Source organism: Pongo pygmaeus, chromosome 4 (genome assembly GCF_028885625.2).
Source record: "Pongo pygmaeus isolate AG05252 chromosome 4, NHGRI_mPonPyg2-v2.0_pri, whole genome shotgun sequence".
Taxonomy (NCBI): Eukaryota; Metazoa; Chordata; class Mammalia; order Primates; family Hominidae; genus Pongo; species Pongo pygmaeus.
Genome location: NC_072377.2, coordinates 112,510,610 through 112,529,130, shown reverse-complemented (window position 1 = coordinate 112,529,130; position 18,521 = coordinate 112,510,610). Strand labels below are relative to the sequence as shown.

Here is an 18,521-nt window from a genome sequence, read left to right as displayed (position 1 = left end):
CAAGGTTTGTCATATAGCAGGCACTGCACCGTCATGTTTAAAATATATAACAGACAGCTAGACAGGATTCTGAGGATGTAGACAATAAAGTGATCTACAGTTTGTAGCCTGGGTGTTGAATGGCTCACTGGGTGGGGAAGCTATCTTTCTGCTGTGCACAGGTAATTTGATATATGCCTTCATTCTGAAATAAAGTTGTGGAAAGGCAATAGTACGCAACAATTAAGAAAACACAAGTGTTTAGGTAAACAGTAGTGCCGCACAACCAATCAACCCCTCACATGACTTTCGTGCGCATCACCCAGGGGCCCGCATCTGCCACTCCGCCCGAAGCGCGGTCAGCGCCCACACTGGCCCTTCCGGCGGAACCCGACTCGCGGTTTCGAAGTGGCCTCCGTTTCCGAGTCAGGGGTGGTGATACGGGTGGAAGGTGAGGGGAAGAGCCCAGCGGCTTCCGGCCAATGGCAGCTCTTGAACTTACACCTCGAGACGTCAGCGCGGCTGTGTAAACGGATGTCACACAGCTGGCTCGGAAGTGTCTCCTCCCGCCTCAGAAACGCGGCGCACGCCCAGCAGCTTCGGAAAAACCTTAGGCGGCGGGAGGGAGGGGCGTGCGCCGCACCCCAAAAGCCCAGAGCTCCGTGCCCTAGCCGGCCGGCTTCTTCCCGTAGTGCCGGTCGTCCCGGGTGAGCAGCTGTACGCCGGCGTCCCTGCCACGAGCGCGCCACCGCAACTGGCTCCGCCCCCTGTCGGAACGGGCCGCGCGCTCCTGCGGCTCCGAGCAGAGTCGCGGGTGCGCGCGCCGGCGGCAGATCTGCAGTTAAAATGGTCCGAGCGGGACCCGGCCTTGCCCCCGCTGCCGCACTGACTGACTGAGCCGGCTGGCCGGGCCCGGACTGGTCGCCTAGCCAGCAGGCTCGCTCGCTCCCCCCCTCGCGTCCCCAAAGCTCGCGCCCATCGTTCTCCCGGCTTCCCTGGGCAAAGCATGTAGCCCCCGTCGGGCACTCCGGCAGCCCGCAGCTGACGCCCACCCCCTCACCGTCGCGTGTGTGCCCGTTGTGTGCGTGTGTGTGCGCAGGGAGGGCGACCCGCGGGCCGGGGGCCGAGCCAGCGAGCGGCCTGCCCCGCTGCCGGGAGCCCGCCTCTCTGGGTCTCCCTCCCTCCCGTCCCGGTCCCCCTCCTCGGGGCCTTCTATATGGGCCACCTTCTCTCGAAGGAGCCGCGTAACCGCCCGAGCCAGAAGAGGCCTCGCTGTTGCAGTTGGTGCCGCCGCCGGCGCCCTCTCCTCAGGCTGCCCCGCCGGACCCCAGCCAAGGTGCCCCCTCAGCCGGCGGCGCCCCGGAGCCGGGACTGCTTCTTCCGCGGGCCCTGCATGCTCTGCTTCATCGTGCACAGTCCCGGCGCGCCCGCCCCCGCCGGCCCAGAGGAGGAGCCGCCGCTCTCGCCGCCGCCGCCGCCGCCGCGGGACGGGGCCTACGCTGCCGCCTCCTCCTCTCAGCACCTGGCGCGGCGCTACGCGGCCCTGGCCGCCGAGGACTGCGCCGCTGCCGCCCGCCGCTTCCTGCTATCCTCGGCCGCCGCCGCCGCCGCCGCTGCCGCCTCGGCTTCGTCGCCCGCCTCCTGCTGCAAAGAGTTGGGGCTGGCTGCGGCCGCCGCCTGGGAGCAGCAGGGCCGAAGTCTCTTCCTGGCAAGCTTGGGTCCGGTGCGCTTCCTGGGGCCTCCCGCCGCCGTGCACCTCTTCCGGGGACCGACACCGTCACCGGCCGAGCCCCCTACGCCCCCCGAAATGGTGTGCAAACGGAAGGGGGCCGGGGTCCCCGCCTGCACCCCCTGCAAGCAGCCCCGCTGCGGCGGCGGGGGCTGTGGCGGCGGCGGCGGCGGCGGCGGTGGGGGAGGGCCTGCGGGGGGAGGCGCTTCGCCGCCCCGGCCCCCCGACGCCGGCTGCTGCCAGGCCCCGGAGCAGCCCCCGCAGCCGCTCTGCCCCCCGCCCTCTTCTCCCACCTCCGAAGGTGCCCCCACCGAAGCTGGCGGGGACGCTGTCCGAACCGGGGGCACCGCCCCCTCGTCCACCCAGCAGCAGCAGCAGCATGAATGTGGCGACGCGGACTGTCGGGAGCCCCCCGAAAACCCCTGCGACTGTCACAGGGAGCCGCCCCCCGAAACCCCAGACATCAACCAGCTGCCGCCGTCCATCCTGCTCAAGGTGGGTCTGAGCGAGAGGAGCAGGGATGCTCGCTTTCCCCCACCCCCGGCCCCCGCCTCCGAGGCTTTCTCTCTCCTCCCCCTAAGCGCGGAGGAGGGGGGTTCCCTGACAGCCTAGGGACGTCCGAAGGGGAGACTGGGAAGCCAGTGGGGCCTTTGCGTATGGCCTATTTTTTGAAGTAGGAGCACTTGGAGTCTACTGAATGCCTTTTAATAGCTTGACTCTGTAACCCACCATTCAGGGTTCAGCTATTATTAGAATCCCAACCCAGTGGTTTAGAAACTTCGCAGGTATTCTGTGGAAAAAAATTTTTTTTTAATCGAGGAATTTATACTTAGTGGGTAAAGGCTTTGCATGTTAGTGTTTGAAAGTCTTTAAACATTACTTTCATGTTTGATGGCTGGTAGTTAATGTCAAACAGTTAACTTACTGAGCATTTACCATAATCAGGCACTGCGCCAGAGCTTTATATATATAATATCCCATTTATCTAGTTAACGCTGCGAGATAAATACTGTTAATATCTTTATTTTATACGAGAAGAAACTGATTTCTCCGTGCTGTGGGCCACGGTTTATAGTAGTGAGTCAGGCAGAAGTGGTCTTTGCTCCTGTGGAGCTGACAGTCTAGTGGGGCTTGAAGTGGTTGAATGACTTGTGCAAGGTCACATACAGAAAGTAAAGGGCAGATCTAGGTCTTGAATGAGGGAATTTAATACCACCTGACTTAAAAACCCCTTTGTTTATGCTACGTTGTAATGCCCTTCTACATTTTAACCGTTGCATAAAAGCATACAGATTACCAGAGGTAAGCACAGATGTATTTTTTGTTGGGAGATGGGTGTCCTGCATGAAGTTTATGTCATTTTCAACTACCAAGGATATTTTGCAGTTTTGTCAATGCTAGTGACAAACTTTAGTTACATAATAGAGTTATTAAGTTATTATTAACTTTTTTCCTCTTTTTCTCTCTTCTCCCATCCTACCCTATCTGGAGCTTAATAAATATAAACTGTTTTCATTGTGGATGATACTAGAGACTAGCCATAAATAACCTTGATAAGATTTGGCTACTTTTACCGTTACTGAAGTAACTGTCATTAATTACAATTGTTAATGTCACCAATACAGTTTCTTGGACTAGACTTTTTGCATATTTACAGTACTGTGTGTTTGGGTCTGTTTTACTGTGATAGTATTGTTCTTGTGAATGATACAGCAAGAGGGTGGGAAAACTTACATTTCCTTGTGTCAAAATGTAATGATCTAATTCTTATGGAGGTCTACTTGTTGGAAGAGTAATTGCTTACTCTTTGTGTGCAGAGGTGCATTTTAGGACAAAGGGAACTTTCTTGAGTCCTTTAAATCACTGGATGATATGGATAAATAAAATATCAACAAATATTTGGTATAGAAACTTGATTGCTGTCTTCTTATTTGGCAAATAAGACTGTTTCAAAATGAACCAAAACAAAGCCAGGTACCTTCTACTTACAAATTATTTCATGAGGTAAAAAACATTTTAATGCCAAGAAAAAAAAAGGGACATGATCTCATAATAAAGAGAAACTCTAATAGAATAAAATAAACTTATCCTATTAATACCGCATTGTTCTTTTGCATATTTTTTTCCTGAGGATTGTTGAAAACTTTGTCTAAAGGACATATGGGAATTACCATGGGCTTGCCCTATTGTGTGTATTTGGACATGTTGTGTGGATTTCCATTCCTTGTATTAGAAAACTCTAATAAAGATTCTCTGTCTGAGTCTCATGGTCCTAGTGGTATTCAGCACCAAGTGAGTTGTACTGTCTGGGATGAATTGAATTAGCGATTGTTCAGTGTCTGCCAACCCCAGTTTTTGGGTGCAGCAACTCTGGATTCATAATCTTGTTCATTGCTGTGTCTCCTCTAAGTGCAGTGCCTGGCATGTAGTAGCACTCAGTAAATACTTACGAACGAATGTATGATCAGGTGTTTAGAGTCTGGGCTGAGACTCAGGGTGAATATGCCACACCACGAAGAGATATTTCTAGGGAATGTCCATATTCTGACTGGAGTTACTGTTGGAGCCACGGTAGAGCCATATGGTGGTGAAAGGGTTCTGGCTCTGCTGGTAAGGACTGGAGTTATTTGACTTGGAGAAGGGAAGACTTAAGGAGCTATGACAATTTTTCTTTTCTAATATTAGAAGGGTTGTTGCATAGAGAGGCACAAGTCTATCATCACTATTGGAAAACATTCTTAGAAATTATGCCCTGTTCTCCTGGTAGGGAGTCAATAGCTATTATAATTGTATTGCTTTTGCTTCATCTTTTATGCTAGGAAGTTACTATAGCTGTAAAAAACAAAAAACAAACAAAAAAACGAGGCAGGTAGAATTTGGGAGAGAAACGTGAGGATGTTTAAGAATTTAAAGGATGTTTTTTGGGAAAGTTACCATACTTGCCCTTTTTTTTTTTTTTTTTATGGCAGAGGAGAGAAACTAAACTATATGTTGCATCATAGGCTGATTTTTGGCTTAATATCAACAAGCATGTTTCTCTTTTATATAGGTTAATATTACCTGCTTTAAGCAGTCAAAAATGCATTTTAATATAATAGTTTCTTTAAAAAGTTGTTTAGCTTTGGCAAAATATCCTATTTTATGCTTACTACCCACATCTTAAATTTCTTCACTTGGATAAACCAAATCTGGATTTAGTCAATGACCTGTGGTTTATACCAGCCATATCACTTTTACAAAAAATCACTTTTACAAAAAAGATAATAGCTAAAGTCAGGTCTGTTTTAAACAAGATGCTACTTGGTTGCAGTGACCACGCCCTACATGTTGATTGTTAACTGACAGATTAGCCCTTTAAGACCACATAGTCCTTTAACCTTAAAAAAATGATCTAGGCCTCCTAAGTTTTTATTTTCTCATTAATAAAATGAGGAGGACAAGCATAAAAATATCCACAAGAAATGTTCTTTCACCTGTGGCTGCATGAAGAGTTTGGTGAATCCTTTCCACACACAAAAAAGTATAAAACTGGCAGAATTGCCCAAAACTATTTGAACTCTGGAAATCAACCAAAAGAAAAACATTGAGAAACATTTATTCTTAGGAAAACTGTTAGAGCTTCAGGTAAGAATAGTGCAAGTCTACAGCATTCTTGCATGGGCTTCTACTGTGGCCTCCTGTCCCAGCACTTTTGGCAAGAACTGTAGTTTGGAAAACCAGCAGCTTTGCTGTCAGAGAGCTGATTCAATTTGCGGCAATGAGTAAAAACCTTTGTCGATAAAATGTACTGAACTTGGTAGGGGAAAACAAGGAAAAACCATGTATTTGCTAGTTTAAGGTTGTAGTGCCAGTTGGGGTGAGTGGAAGAGTAGCTATAAATTAAAAGGCAGACCCTGGAAATGAGAACCGTAAAGGGATAACCTCTCCACATATCCTGGCATATCGTGAAACAATGCACATGGGGAGGGGAGACCTGAGGTTGTCTGAGAGCAAGGGCCAAGGCAGGTGAGAATTCTCTAAGCTTTGAATGTGCTCTTCTTAACTCACATACAGATTAAAGAGCAGGCTCAAGCTGTTTGAGCATATCTTTGGCATATACATAGCTGAAAACTAAGCTATTCAGACACAGAATGACTTCTTTAGAAAGCCAGGCTAAAACATATATATGTGAATTAAAATCTGAACAGATGTAGTCACACTGCCCAGGACACAGGTTCCACAGTTTAGAGCCAGACATGTTAAAAGGCTCAGAAATATAAAATTCTACACTCGTGGCCAGGTGTGGTGGCTCACGCCTGTAATCCCAGCTTGAACCCGTGGGTGGAGGTTGCAGTGAGCCGAGATCACGCTGCTGCACTCCAGCCTGGCAAGAGAGTGAGACTCCATCTCAAAAAAAAAAAGAAGAATATACATTGCCTGTGTTATCCAAAATGTCCAGTTTTTAACAACAAATTTTAAGACACGTAAAGAGACAGAAAAATGTGACCCATACTGAGGGAAAAAGAAAGCAGTTAATAGAAACTGACTGTGAGTGAGCCTAGATATTAGACTTAGCAAAGACTTCAAACTGCTATTATAAACATGGTAAAAGAAAGGAAACATTATTTAAATAATTACAGGAGAATATGATGACATTGACCCAAAAAATTGGAAATCTCAATAAAGAAATAAGAGCAGTAAAAAAAGTTTTATTCCTTTTGATGCTATTATAAATGGAAGTGCTTTCTTGATTTCATCTTCAGATGATTCATTGCTAGTATATAAAAATATTTGCTTATTAGCTCTAAAATTAATTTTTGTGTTTATTCTCTGGGATTTTCTCTATATAAGATCATGACATCTGTGAATAGAGGATGTTTTAATTCCAGCTCCCCAATCTGGATGCCTTTTGTTTATATTCCATGTCTAATTGCCCTGACCAGAATCTCCAGTACGATGTTGCATAGAAGTCATGATGCAGAAATCCTTGTTTTGTTTCTGATTTTGGGGAAAAACTTTTAGTCTTTTACCATTAAATATAATGATAACTAGGGGTTTTTGGTAGATGCTCTTTCTCAGATTGAGGAAGTGTTCTTTTATTCCTATATTTCTGAATGTTTTAATCAAGAAAGAGTATTAGATTTTGTCCAGTGCTTTTTCCTGAATCAGTTGAGATGATCATGTGTTTTGTTTTTGCTTTTTACCTTTATTCTATTAATATGGTGTGTTACATGGGTTTTTTTCATATGTTGAACCGTCCTTGCATTCCTGGGATAAATCCTGCTTGGTCATGGTGTATAACCCTTTTACTATACTGTGGATTTAGTTTCCTTATATTTTATTGAAGATTTTCACATCAGTAATTATAAGGGACATTGGTCTATAGTTTTTTGAGATTTCTTTGCCTGGCTTTGGTATCAGGATATGCTAGCCTTATAGCATGAGTTAGGAAGTATTATCCCATCCTCTCATTTTTGGAAGAATTTAAGATAGTTTAGTGTTCATTCTTATTTAAGCATATTACTGGTGAGGCCATCTGGTCCTTGTCTTGTCTTTGTTGTAAGTTTTTTGTTTTTTATTACATATTCCATCTTTTTACATGCTGTACATCTATTCAGATTTTCTATTTCCTTTGAGTCAGTTTTTATAGTTTATATTCTAGGAATTTGTCACCTATTTCATCAATTTGGTGGCATACAATTATAGTATTCTCTTATAATTGTGTACTTTTTGTAAGGTTGATATTAATGTTCCCATTTTTATACATGATTTTAAAATTTGAGTCTTCTCTCTTTATTCTTAGTCTAGCCAATTTGTGTGTGTGTGTGTGTGTGTGTGTACAGGGTCTCTGTCACCCAGGCTTGAGTGCAGCGGTGTGATCATAGCTTATAGCTATGTAAATGGAAGTGCACCCTTAAACTCCTGGGCTCAAGTGACTTTCCCTCTTGTCAGCCTCCTGAGTAGCTGGGTCCACAGGCATGCTGGCGCATGCCTGGTTAATTTCTTAAATAATTTTTGTAGAGACAGGGTGTTGCTATGTTTTCCAGGCTGATCTCAAACTCCTGGCTTCAAGCAGTCCTCCCACTTTGGCTTCCCAAAGTGCTGGGATTATAGGTGTCAACCATTGTGCTCGGCCTGATCATTTTAAAGAATAAACTTTTGGTTTTGTTGATCATCTATTATTTTTCTAGTCTATATTTCATTTGTATTAGCTGTATTTTTTTCCCCTTGTTTCTGCTTAGTTTGTATTGAGTTTTCTTTTTATAGTTTCTTGAGGTAGAAGTTTAGGTTGCCAATTCAAGATCTTTCTTCTTTTTAAATGTAGTTACTTGTATCTATATTCCATAGATTTTGCTGTATGTTTTTGTTTTCATTAATTTCAAATTATTTTCTGATTTTCTTTATGAGTTCTTCTTACTTGTTGATTGTTAAATGTTCATGTATTTGTGAAATTTCCAGATTTCCTCCTGTTAGTGATTTCCGCTCCTCTTTCCTCACCTCCCTTCTCCTCTTCTCTTTTCTTTCATTTTTTGAAACAGAGTCTCACTGTATCACCCAGGCTGGAGTGCAGTGGTGTGATCATGGCTCACTGCAACCTCTGCCTTCTGGGCTCAAGCAATCCTTCCACCTCAGCCTCTCTAGTACCTTGGATTACAGGTGCACATGCCACCACGCCTGGCTAATTTTTGTATTTTTTGGTAGAGATGGGAGTTTTGCCATGTTGCCCAGGCTGGTCTTAAACTCCCGGGCTCAAGTGATCTGCCTCCCTCGGCCTACCAAAATGCTGGAATTATAGGCCTGAGCTGCCGTTCCTGGCCTCTGTTACTGATGTCTAATTTCCTTTCATTGTCATTGGAAAAGATACTTTGTATGAGCTCAATATTTTAAAATTTGTTGAGACTTGACTTGTAGTGTAGTGTTTTAGACTTTGGTCTTTGAGAATGTTTTTATGCACTTCAGAAGAATGTGTATTCTATTTTGTGTAGTGTTCTAGAGATATTTGATAGGCCAAATTGAAATTTTGTTCAAGTGTTCAGTTTACTTGTTCATCTCTTGTCTGGTTGTTCTATCCATTATTGAAAGTTGTGTGTTGTAGTCTCCAAGCATTAATGCAGAACTCTTTTTATTTTTTTCCTTTCAATTCTGTCAGTTTTTGCTATATGTATTGTTCCGTGCTTTTACTCTCAATCTGTGTATATTTTTGGATCTAAATTTAGTCTCTTGTAAACAGTATATAATTGGATTGTGTTTTTAAGTTTCATCCTGTCATTCATTGTGTCTTTCTTGTTGAGACAGGGTCTCAGTCTGTTGTCCAGGCTGGAATGTAGTGGCATGATCACAACTCACTGCAGCCTCGACCTCCTGGGCTCAAGCTATTCTCCAACCTCAGCCTCCCATGTAGCTGAGACCATAGGTGCATACCACTATGCGTGGCTAATTTTGTCATTTTTTTGTGGAGACAGGGTCTTGCCATGTTGCCCAGGCTGGTCTTGAACTCCTGGGCTCAAGTGATCCAGTCAACACAGCCTCCCAAAAGTGCTGGGATTGCAGGTGTGAGCCACTGTGCCTGGCCCTGGCCTTATGTGTCTTAACTGGAAAGTTTAGCCCATTTACATTTAGTGTAATTAGTGATAAGGAAATACATTTACTATTTTATTATTTGTTTTCTCTATGTCTTATATATTTTTTGTCAATTCCTCTGATGCTGTTCTTTGTGTCAGATATTTTCTAGTGTACCATTTTGATCCCCTTCTCATATATACATATAATTCTCACATTATATAAATATAACATATGTTGATATATTAATATATTAATATTAATTGTTAATATTTATAATAATTAATATTAATATATTAATATATTAAGATATGTTATATTTATATTAACATAATATATTTAGATATGTTATATTTATATAATGTGAGAATTATATGTATATATGAGAATTATATATAAATAAAATATAATAAATAATTATGTGTGTATTTCTTAGTATTTGCCCTAGGGGTTATAATTAACACTATATATTATAACAATTTAGTTTGAATTAATACCAGTTTAGTTTCAGTGGTATATAAAAACTTTGCTCTTATATTTGTTGTTATTGTCACAAGTTACAGCTTTATGTATTTTGTGCCAATCAATATAGATTCATAATTACTGTTTTATGTAGACTTTCAAATTATATAGCAAAGAGGAGGCATTGCAAACCAAAGACACAGTAATATGCACTTTTATATTTACCTATGTGAATACCAACAGTTACTGGTATCCTTTATTTCTTATGTGATTTTGAGCCACTGTCTGATCCCCTTACATTTCAGCCTGATGTTCTTTATAGTATTTCTTTTAGGGGAAGTCTACCAGTGACAAACTTCCTCAGTTTTTGTTTATCTGGAAATATCTTAATTTTGCCTTTATTTTTAAAGGGTTGTTTTACCAGATAGAGGATTCTTGGTTGACAGTTTCCTTTCAGCATTTTGAATATGTTATCCCACTGCCTTCTGGTGTCCATGGTTTCCAGTGAAAAATCAGTTGTTGATTGTATTGAGTGTCCTTTTCATGAGTTGCATTTTTCTTGCTGCTTTCAGGGTTCTCTTGGTTTTTGCCTTTCAACAATTTGATTATGATGCATCTTGATGTGAATCCTTTTGCATTTATCTTGCTTGGAATTCATTGAGTTCATGAGCTAGATTCATGCCTTTGATCAGATTTGGAAAGTTTTAGCCATTATTTCTTCAAATATTTAGGCCTCTTTCACTCTCTCTTCCTTCTGTGACTCCAATTATATGTATATTTGTATGTTTGGTGGGGTTCCACAGGTATGTTCATTTTCCTTCAGTCCACAGAGTCAGTAATTTTAATTCACCTATCTTTAGGTTTCCTGATTCTTTCTTCTTGTAGAGGTTCAAGGGATTTTGATGCTTCTCAAGAAAGAGATGATTATAAGAGGTGGTAACACACAACAAGCTTCATTTGGTGGCAGTTGGACAGGATTATATGAGAGGAAACCTCTTTTACAGCACGAAGCTGTGCAGAGGCTTACAGCGAGGTAGACCGCCATACAGAAGGGGATGAGGGCAAGGCAACCCCTGGGGGACAGGAGAATTGGAGATCAGGCTTACCTGTCTAGGTAATGTCACTCAGCAGCATGATGGGATGTGTAAAAATTTGAGTTTGGTACTAGTGGGCTCTTGAGCTAATGAGTCTCATCCTGCAGTGAAGAAATAACCTAGGAACCAATACCCAGAGGTCATCTTTGGCTCATTTATATAACATTTCTGCTTGCTCTAATCTGTTGAATCTCTGTAGTGAATTTTAAAATGTCACTATTGTATAATTTAGTTCTATAATTCTTATTTATTTTCATAATTTCTACTTTTTATTAATATTCTCTATTTGGTGAGACATTTCTATTTGGTTCTCATAATTTCCTTTAGTTCTTTGTCCATGGTTTTCTTTAGCTCTGTGAGCATGTCTTAAATTGTTGATTTATTGTCTTTGTCTAGTAAGTCCAATGTCTGGGTTTCCTCATGGGCGGTTTCTTTTCATTTCCTTTTTTCTTGTGAATGGGCCAGCAAACTGTAGCCCTTTACAGGCCAAATCCACTGCCAGTTTTTGTAAATTGTGTTTTATAGGCACATAGTTGTACACATTCCTTTATGTTTTGTGTGCCAATGAAACTTTATTCGGTTATCTGGCTAGAAAGATGGAGTTTCTCTCAGAGATACAGCCACCTATGCTGCTGTATAGTTTTACCTGACTGGGGCTGCTTTTATGATAAAATTAAGAAACAGTAGTGGGGATTCTTTGTTTACTTGTTGGACCACAGAGTTCTCTTCCCCAATTCTTTTGGCCAGAATGGTGGGTTTACTTTTGGTGTCTATATTGCAGCTCTGCTACTGACATAGCATTTGGGACATAGCCAGTAGGGAGAAAAGAGAAAAGGGGAAGAAAGGAAAACCAAAAATGAAGATTCTTCTCACATTCTCTGTCTTGCAGAAGCCCATTTTCCTGGTCTTTTGTACAGAAAGATAGCTTTTTCTCTGAATTTTTGTTGATTTTTACCTCCTGTGCATTTCTCTACAGGGGCCACCCTGAATTCCATACTAGGGGATTAAAGAAAAAAAAAAAACCCAGGAAACTCATTTTTGTTATTGGCCATTCTTCAAATTTTGGCACCCTTCCACAATTCATTTCTTACTAACTTTTTAGAGTTTTGAGGTAATTGCTTTTAGTATATTGTCCAGATATTTTAGTTGTAATGCCTGCAAGTAAAAGGCTGTAGTGGTCTTAATACATGTTTGCTGGCATGGGAGACAAATTCACTAGTGACTTTCATGATTTTTTTTTTTTTTTTTTTTTCGAGAAGGAGTCTTGCTCTGTTGCATGGGCTGGAGTGCAGTGGTGCAATCTTGGCTCACTGCAACCTCCGCCTTCCAGGTTCAAATGATTCTCCTGCCTCAGCCTCCTGAGTAGCTGGGACTACGGGCATGCGTCACCATGTCTGTCTAATTTTTGTATTTTTAGTAGAGATGGGATTTCACCACATTGGCCGGGCTGGTCTTGTACTCGTGACCTCGTGATCCACCTGCCTCGGCCTCCCAAAGTGTTGGGATTACAGGCCTGAGCCACCATGCCCTGCCACTTTTATGATATTCTATACTTCTCACTAGACTTGTTGGAGGAAACCTGGTTGTGAAGATAACAGGCAGTTGTTTTCCCAAGGCCCAAGATTTAAACATAATAGAGATTCTAGCTTATGTGTTTACAACTTTTGTCCATATAGAGGTAAGTCATTTTAGGTCATAATTATAATTGAAATCATGTATTACAACAAATCCTTGACTAATAGCCTTTAGTTCAACATCATTTTGTTATAATGTTAATGAGAAACAAAACAAAACAAAACAATTCCTAGCTGGGCCCAGTGTCTGTGTAGAGTTTGCATGTTCTCCCCATGCCTGCACATATTTTCTCTGGGTACTCTGGTTTCCTCCCACATCCCAAAGCTGTGTACGTTAGGTTTTGTATAAGGTGTGCATGTGTCTAGATGGTCCCGGTATGAGTGAGTGTAGGTGTGCCCTGTGGTGCATTGGTGTCCTGTCCATTGCTGGTTCCTACCTTGTGCCCTGACCTCTGGACACCTGCAACCCTGAACTGGAATAACTGGGTAAATAATTATCTTACTTGTTTTTATTAATCTTTCTTAAATGTATAGCTCACATTTGTTTCAGTGTTTAGTCTTATTTAATAATTCCTTTAAATTAATATCTTTTATATTCAGTTTTATTTGATTGTCCCAAAAGTATCTTCTTAGAATTGGTTCAATTCTGGATCTCAGTGTGGCCCACACATGGTATTTGTTGATAAAGCTTTTAATTTTCCAAGATTTGTATTGGCCCTCATCCTTACCCTAACCATCTTTTTATGATGTAACTTTTAAAAATTATTTTTAGAATAGATTTTATTTTGGAATAATTTTATTTTTATTGTATACATTTAAAATATATGGTGTTTTGACATGGAATACATTCAGATTTATAGAAAAATTGCAATGATAGTACAGAGATTTCCCCTATATTCCTTATCCAGTGTTGACGAAAGCAGTCAAACTCTGTAAAATATTTGAAGAGATTTACTCTGAGCCACATATGAGTGATAAGTGGCCTGTGACACAGCCCTCAGGAGATCCTGAGAACATGTGCCCAAGGTGGTTGGGCACAGCCTAGTTTTGTACATTTTAGGGAGGCATGAGACATAAGATATACATTGGTTCGGTCCAGAAAGGAGGGACAGACTCGAAGTCAGGGCTACCGGGTTATAGCTAGGTAAAAGATAAAAGGTTGCATTCTTTTGGGTCTTTTATCAGCCTTTCACTGAATACTCAATTTACACCTGAGGGGGTGTAGAGGAATAATCACTTATGCCTTAGTCTGACTCAGTGAACCTCCATTTTTACATAAACAGTATGGCAGAGGAAGCAATCAGATATGCATTTGTCTTAGGTGAGCAGAGGGATGATGGAGTTCTGTCTGTCATTTGTCCCATATCTGTGAAGAGAAGCTATCAATTTACATGGTCAGGGTGAAATTCAACAGAACTGCTTTAGGGTCAAGATCTTGAGGTCCACAGAGAATTTCCTTGTGGTCAAATTGTGAGGGAAGTATGTAGCTTTTTTTTTTTTTTTAAATCCTTGTAGCTATCTTATTTAGGTATAAAATGGGAGGCAGGCTTGCCTGATGCAGTTCCCACCTTGACTTTTGTCTTTGGCTTAGTGATTTTGGGGTCCTGAGACTTATTTTTCTTTCACACTTGTTTACTTCCCCTAATTTTATTTTCTTCTGACACTGTGGTACATTTGCCAAAACTATGAAATCAGCATTGGTACATTACTGTTAGTTAAACTCCAGTCTTTATGTGGTTTCACCAATTTTTCCATTAATGTCTTTTTCTGTCCCAGGATCTAACTGGATAACATTAGTTGTCATTCTTTCTTAGTCTTCTCTGGATTGTGATAATTTCTTTCTTTTTTTGTTGTTTTTCATGACCTTGAATTTTTGAGGAGTTTTGATCCAGTATTTTGTAGAATGTCCCACATTTGGTGTGTATATTTTCTTTATTATTAGATTGGTGTTATGAATATTTTGGAAAAGATACCATAAAGGTAAAGTACCTTTCTTATGATTTACTTTTGTTTTTCTTTTTTTCTTAAATCACATATGAAAAGTTCGTGTGGCTCCAAGGTCAAACTGTGAAACTTCAGAATAATCTCAAGTTTATCACTCTTTCTTCCCTAGTCTTTTTTCCCTTCCCAGAAAGGTAAACAGTTTTTTTTTTTTTTTTATTAGTTTTTGGTTAATGCTTTCGATTCTTTTTTTTTTTTTTTAAATATAAGCAAACACAAAGATATGCATGGACACACGTGTCAGTACATGCCTGTTCTCTTCCCCTCCTCTTCTTACAGAAAATATGACATCAGTCCGTTTTTAGCTCCTGTATCATAGTTTCTCTTTAAGGTGGTCGGTCTCTTACAGTGACTTACAATAATGGCCACTTTTATTCAAGAAGGTTTTCTTTTTACAAAGTTAACTTTTTCTAACTAATAAAAACCTTTTCCTGTGCCTTGAAAATGTTTAGCACATATTATATGGTACCGCTTTTTATTCACAGATATTTTCCAATTTGTCACTGGATGAGCGTTGCCTTTCCGCATCATTGGTTTGCAAGTACTGGCGTGACCTTTGTTTAGACTTCCAGTTTTGGAAGCAGCTGGATCTTAGTAGTCGTCAGCAGGTATGGAATCCAATTCTAAGTAACACTCATATGACCTACTCAAAAAATATCTTTATTCCTCTTCAGAAATCTTTACTGTCTTCTTGTTTTTTAAGATAGTTCAAATGACTATAATCTACAATTTTGTGCTTTTGTAGTTTTTTGTGTATGTGATTTCAAGGTAAAGCTAGATTCTCATAGTAAACAAGATAGTTTTTCATGTAGATTGGTAATTTAGAGTTGCTTTTTAGGTCTTTTTGTCTTTTTTCATTACCTTTTCAAAAAGTTATTAAACTTCTTTCTGTGGGAGATCATATTACAGATAGTTTAATAGTAGAAAATGATGGCAAACATTTCTGTAGCACTGCCTCTGTTGCTGTGTACTGTTCTAAGGGCTTTATACATACTAGTTCATTTGATCCACCCAACAGCTCTGTGAGTATACACTATTATTTATTCTCCTTTACAGATGAAGAAATGGAAGTAAAATGGGCTAAGATAACCTTTTTTTTTTCTTTAACTTTTCTTTTGGTGGACTTTTCCTGTTGCTTAGCTGCCTAATGTGTTTATATAGGGGCATAAATTAGGAAAAAAGAGTTTGTAGTGTTTGTTGCAAACAGTTTTTTTGACTTGTTAGATTCCATTTTTAAAACTTGATGGTATTTGGCATTAGAAATGTGTAAAAATATCAATAAGAATAGCATTTTATTGAAGTACTAAACGTGTTCTAAATTCTGCCATGATATATTACTACTGGTGTGCTGATATATGTTTAGCAACTGTCTTTAAGAAAAAGCCCTGATTTGTAGTATTTGCCAATTTCTATTACATAAATACTCCCACCATGACCAATGCCATTGAAAGCAGATTTGGAAAGAGGGGCGCACTATGAACTCTTCTGAGTTGCTACAAGCCAGCTCCAGCACACTGGTAGTGTATGTGTTTGTGTGTGTATAACATACACTTTAACCAAGTTAAGCAAGCTCACGAGGATTTGTGTATAAGTTGTTCCCTTTCTGTTTTTCTCCTTCATTGGTAAGAGGTTAAAACTATTAAGATAATTTGTTATTTACTTGCTTGGGTTCATGACCTTTATATCCAAGGAGAATGGTGAGGGAGTTAGTTGTGGGCAGTAGAATGGAGAGCAGATATGTGTAAAGCAATCTATCAGCTTGTTACATCATTACTCTTGAATGTTTGAGTTATTTATTATGAACTCAGGCTAATAATAGCTTCGTCCCCCACCCCAACCCCCTCCCCACCCAGCCCGCTGCTGTTAGTAAGGTGTGGAGATGAAAAAGTAAAAAATAAAAGGAGAGGTATGTCAGAGTTTTAACTTTTCCAAGAACTGTGTTTATGCTGTTTCCAACAAGCATAAACGAAGATAGTTTTATCTTTGGCTGTTACTCCAAGTGCTGCCTTAACAGTGTAGTTCTTTCCTTCTATTCTAAATTTCATTTGCATTTTCTGTCTCCGTTATTTTTACTGAAAGGACTTGAATAATAACATTAACTTTGTTTTGTATTTTGGAAATGTGGTGATTGGGCACAGAATATGTAGAGGCTGGTTTTAAAACAAAAATTCAGATGGCCATCTGAGTTTTTCACCAGATGAATTGAGTCGTCTGAGAAAAACTTTTTGATGTGGACATTTCTATCTAGTCTTCGGTGTTCTGATATGCAAAATGGTGTATTTTCCAACCTATGAATTGTATGTGAGGTATTGTTTCTCATAGAAACAGTAAAAGATTAAAAACTTACATGCTGTGGTATCATCTGATATCAAGTGTAAAAGTGAAGATTCATATAACATTATTACTGATGTATACTATTTCATGGGTTACAAATGGAAAGTGAAACATTGAAAATCTCAGTATAGTTTTGTTTGTGGTGAGTTTTTGCTGAATTTGAATTTTCCCACTGAGGATAGGTTTTTAGACTTTTAATGAAACGAACACATATCCTTTGTTGGTGTTTTCTGATACCGCTTCTGACATCAAATATGTGGAGTTTTTCCACACTAACCGATAATTTTCTGACACTAACTGGATGTACAACAATTCAATTCAACTAACTCCCTGAGGTATCACTGAGTTTAAGGGCTCAGTCCCACAGGACTACCCACACTTCAGATATCAGTTGCAAGTCCCAGAAGCCACCTGAACTTCTCACTGACCAATTATAAACTTGTGAGTTCCCTTAATTTCTTTCTCGGTTTTGATAATTAGCCACAACTATTCACAGAACTCTGGAAAATACTTATTATATTTACGGGTTTATTATAAAAGATATAGCTCAGGGCCAGCCCACTGGAAGAGGTGCAGAAGGCAAGGTATGGGATATACCACCCTCTCAGCACTTTGATGTGTTTACCATCTGAATCTCTGTCATTTGAGTTTTTATAACCCAATCTCCAGCTTCCTTTCTCTCCTGTAAGTAGTGCTGAAAGTTATCACCCTCTAATCAAGGGTTTAGTTTTTCTGGTAACCAGCCCCCATTCTGAAGCCATCTAGGCCTCCCACTCTAAGTCACTTCATTAGTATGAACTCAAATATGGTCTAAAGGGCTTGTTATGAATAACTAAAGAAATTCTATTGCTTAGGAAATTCCAAGAGTTTTGGGAAATCTGTGACAAGAATTCGGGACAAAGAGCAATTACAATATTTTTATTATACCAAATTCTTGTTATGCTTCAATGTTAAGACGGTTTCTCTTTTGATTGTATTGTTCATGCTATAATCTAATTAGTATATTGTTTATTGTGGAACATTTAATTAAAAAACGGAAAATACATTTTTATTTTTAACAAAAGTTTAAATTTATTGCTTTTTCTCTTACAGGTCACTGATGAATTATTGGAAAAAATTGCATCAAGAAGTCAGAATATAATTGAAATCAACATTTCTGATTGTCGCAGTATGTCTGATAATGGCGTATGTGTTTTAGCATTTAAATGTCCTGGACTTCTTAGGTATACAGCCTACAGGTGTAAACAACTTTCTGACACCTCTATTATTGCTGTTGCCTCTCACTGTCCTTTACTTCAGAAAGTGCATGTAGGCAACCAGGACAAACTCACTGATGAAGGACTCAAGCAGGTAAATTTTAGCATTTATAAAGTGATTTTACTTGAGTTCATTCAAAATATTTTCTAGCAACAACATTTTAAATGGTTATGTTAAAAATAATTCCCAGAGACTCAAGTGAATCATCCTTTTTACCTATTAATGAATATTTGTTTAGATTAGTTAACTAGAGTGCCATGGTTATAATCAGTAAATTAACTGCTTTGTTTTATAGTGAGAGCCTGAACTTCTGTGACCAGCCATTTTATAAATTTATGCTTTTGTTACTTAAATTTTTTACCACATTTTGCTTTGGGCAACTGCGTAGTTTTGGTCAGCATGAGGTTTTAAAAATTAACGTTTTAATTCCCCTTTTGTTATACTAGATGACATACATGCTTAAATATCTAAATGTTTAAGGGATAAATGGAAGTCCAAATTGAAGATTATAAAAGTTAGAACAAAGGACTAATTCTATTTGGTACAATAACT

The 18,521-nt window shown here is 40.1% G+C and overlaps 1 protein-coding gene across 3 annotated transcripts in view; it reads left to right on the top strand.

The window, feature by feature from the left end:
- The first annotated feature begins 484 nt into the window (after positions 1-484).
- The window catches only part of FBXL17 (F-box and leucine rich repeat protein 17), a 526,839-nt gene continuing 508,802 nt past the window's right edge, over positions 485-18,521 (top strand). The window contains exons 1-3 of one of the 3 annotated variants that reach the window (XM_063665112.1): positions 485-2,203; positions 14,864-14,986; positions 17,805-18,062. In XM_063665112.1, coding sequence (XP_063521182.1) covers positions 1,196-2,203; positions 14,864-14,986; positions 17,805-18,062 — 1,389 coding nt within the window. In that variant the 5' untranslated portion in view covers positions 485-1,195. The remainder of the gene's footprint in view (positions 2,204-14,863; positions 14,987-17,804; positions 18,063-18,521) is intronic. The other 2 variants (XM_054487207.2, XM_063665111.1) reach the window with 2 other exon arrangements.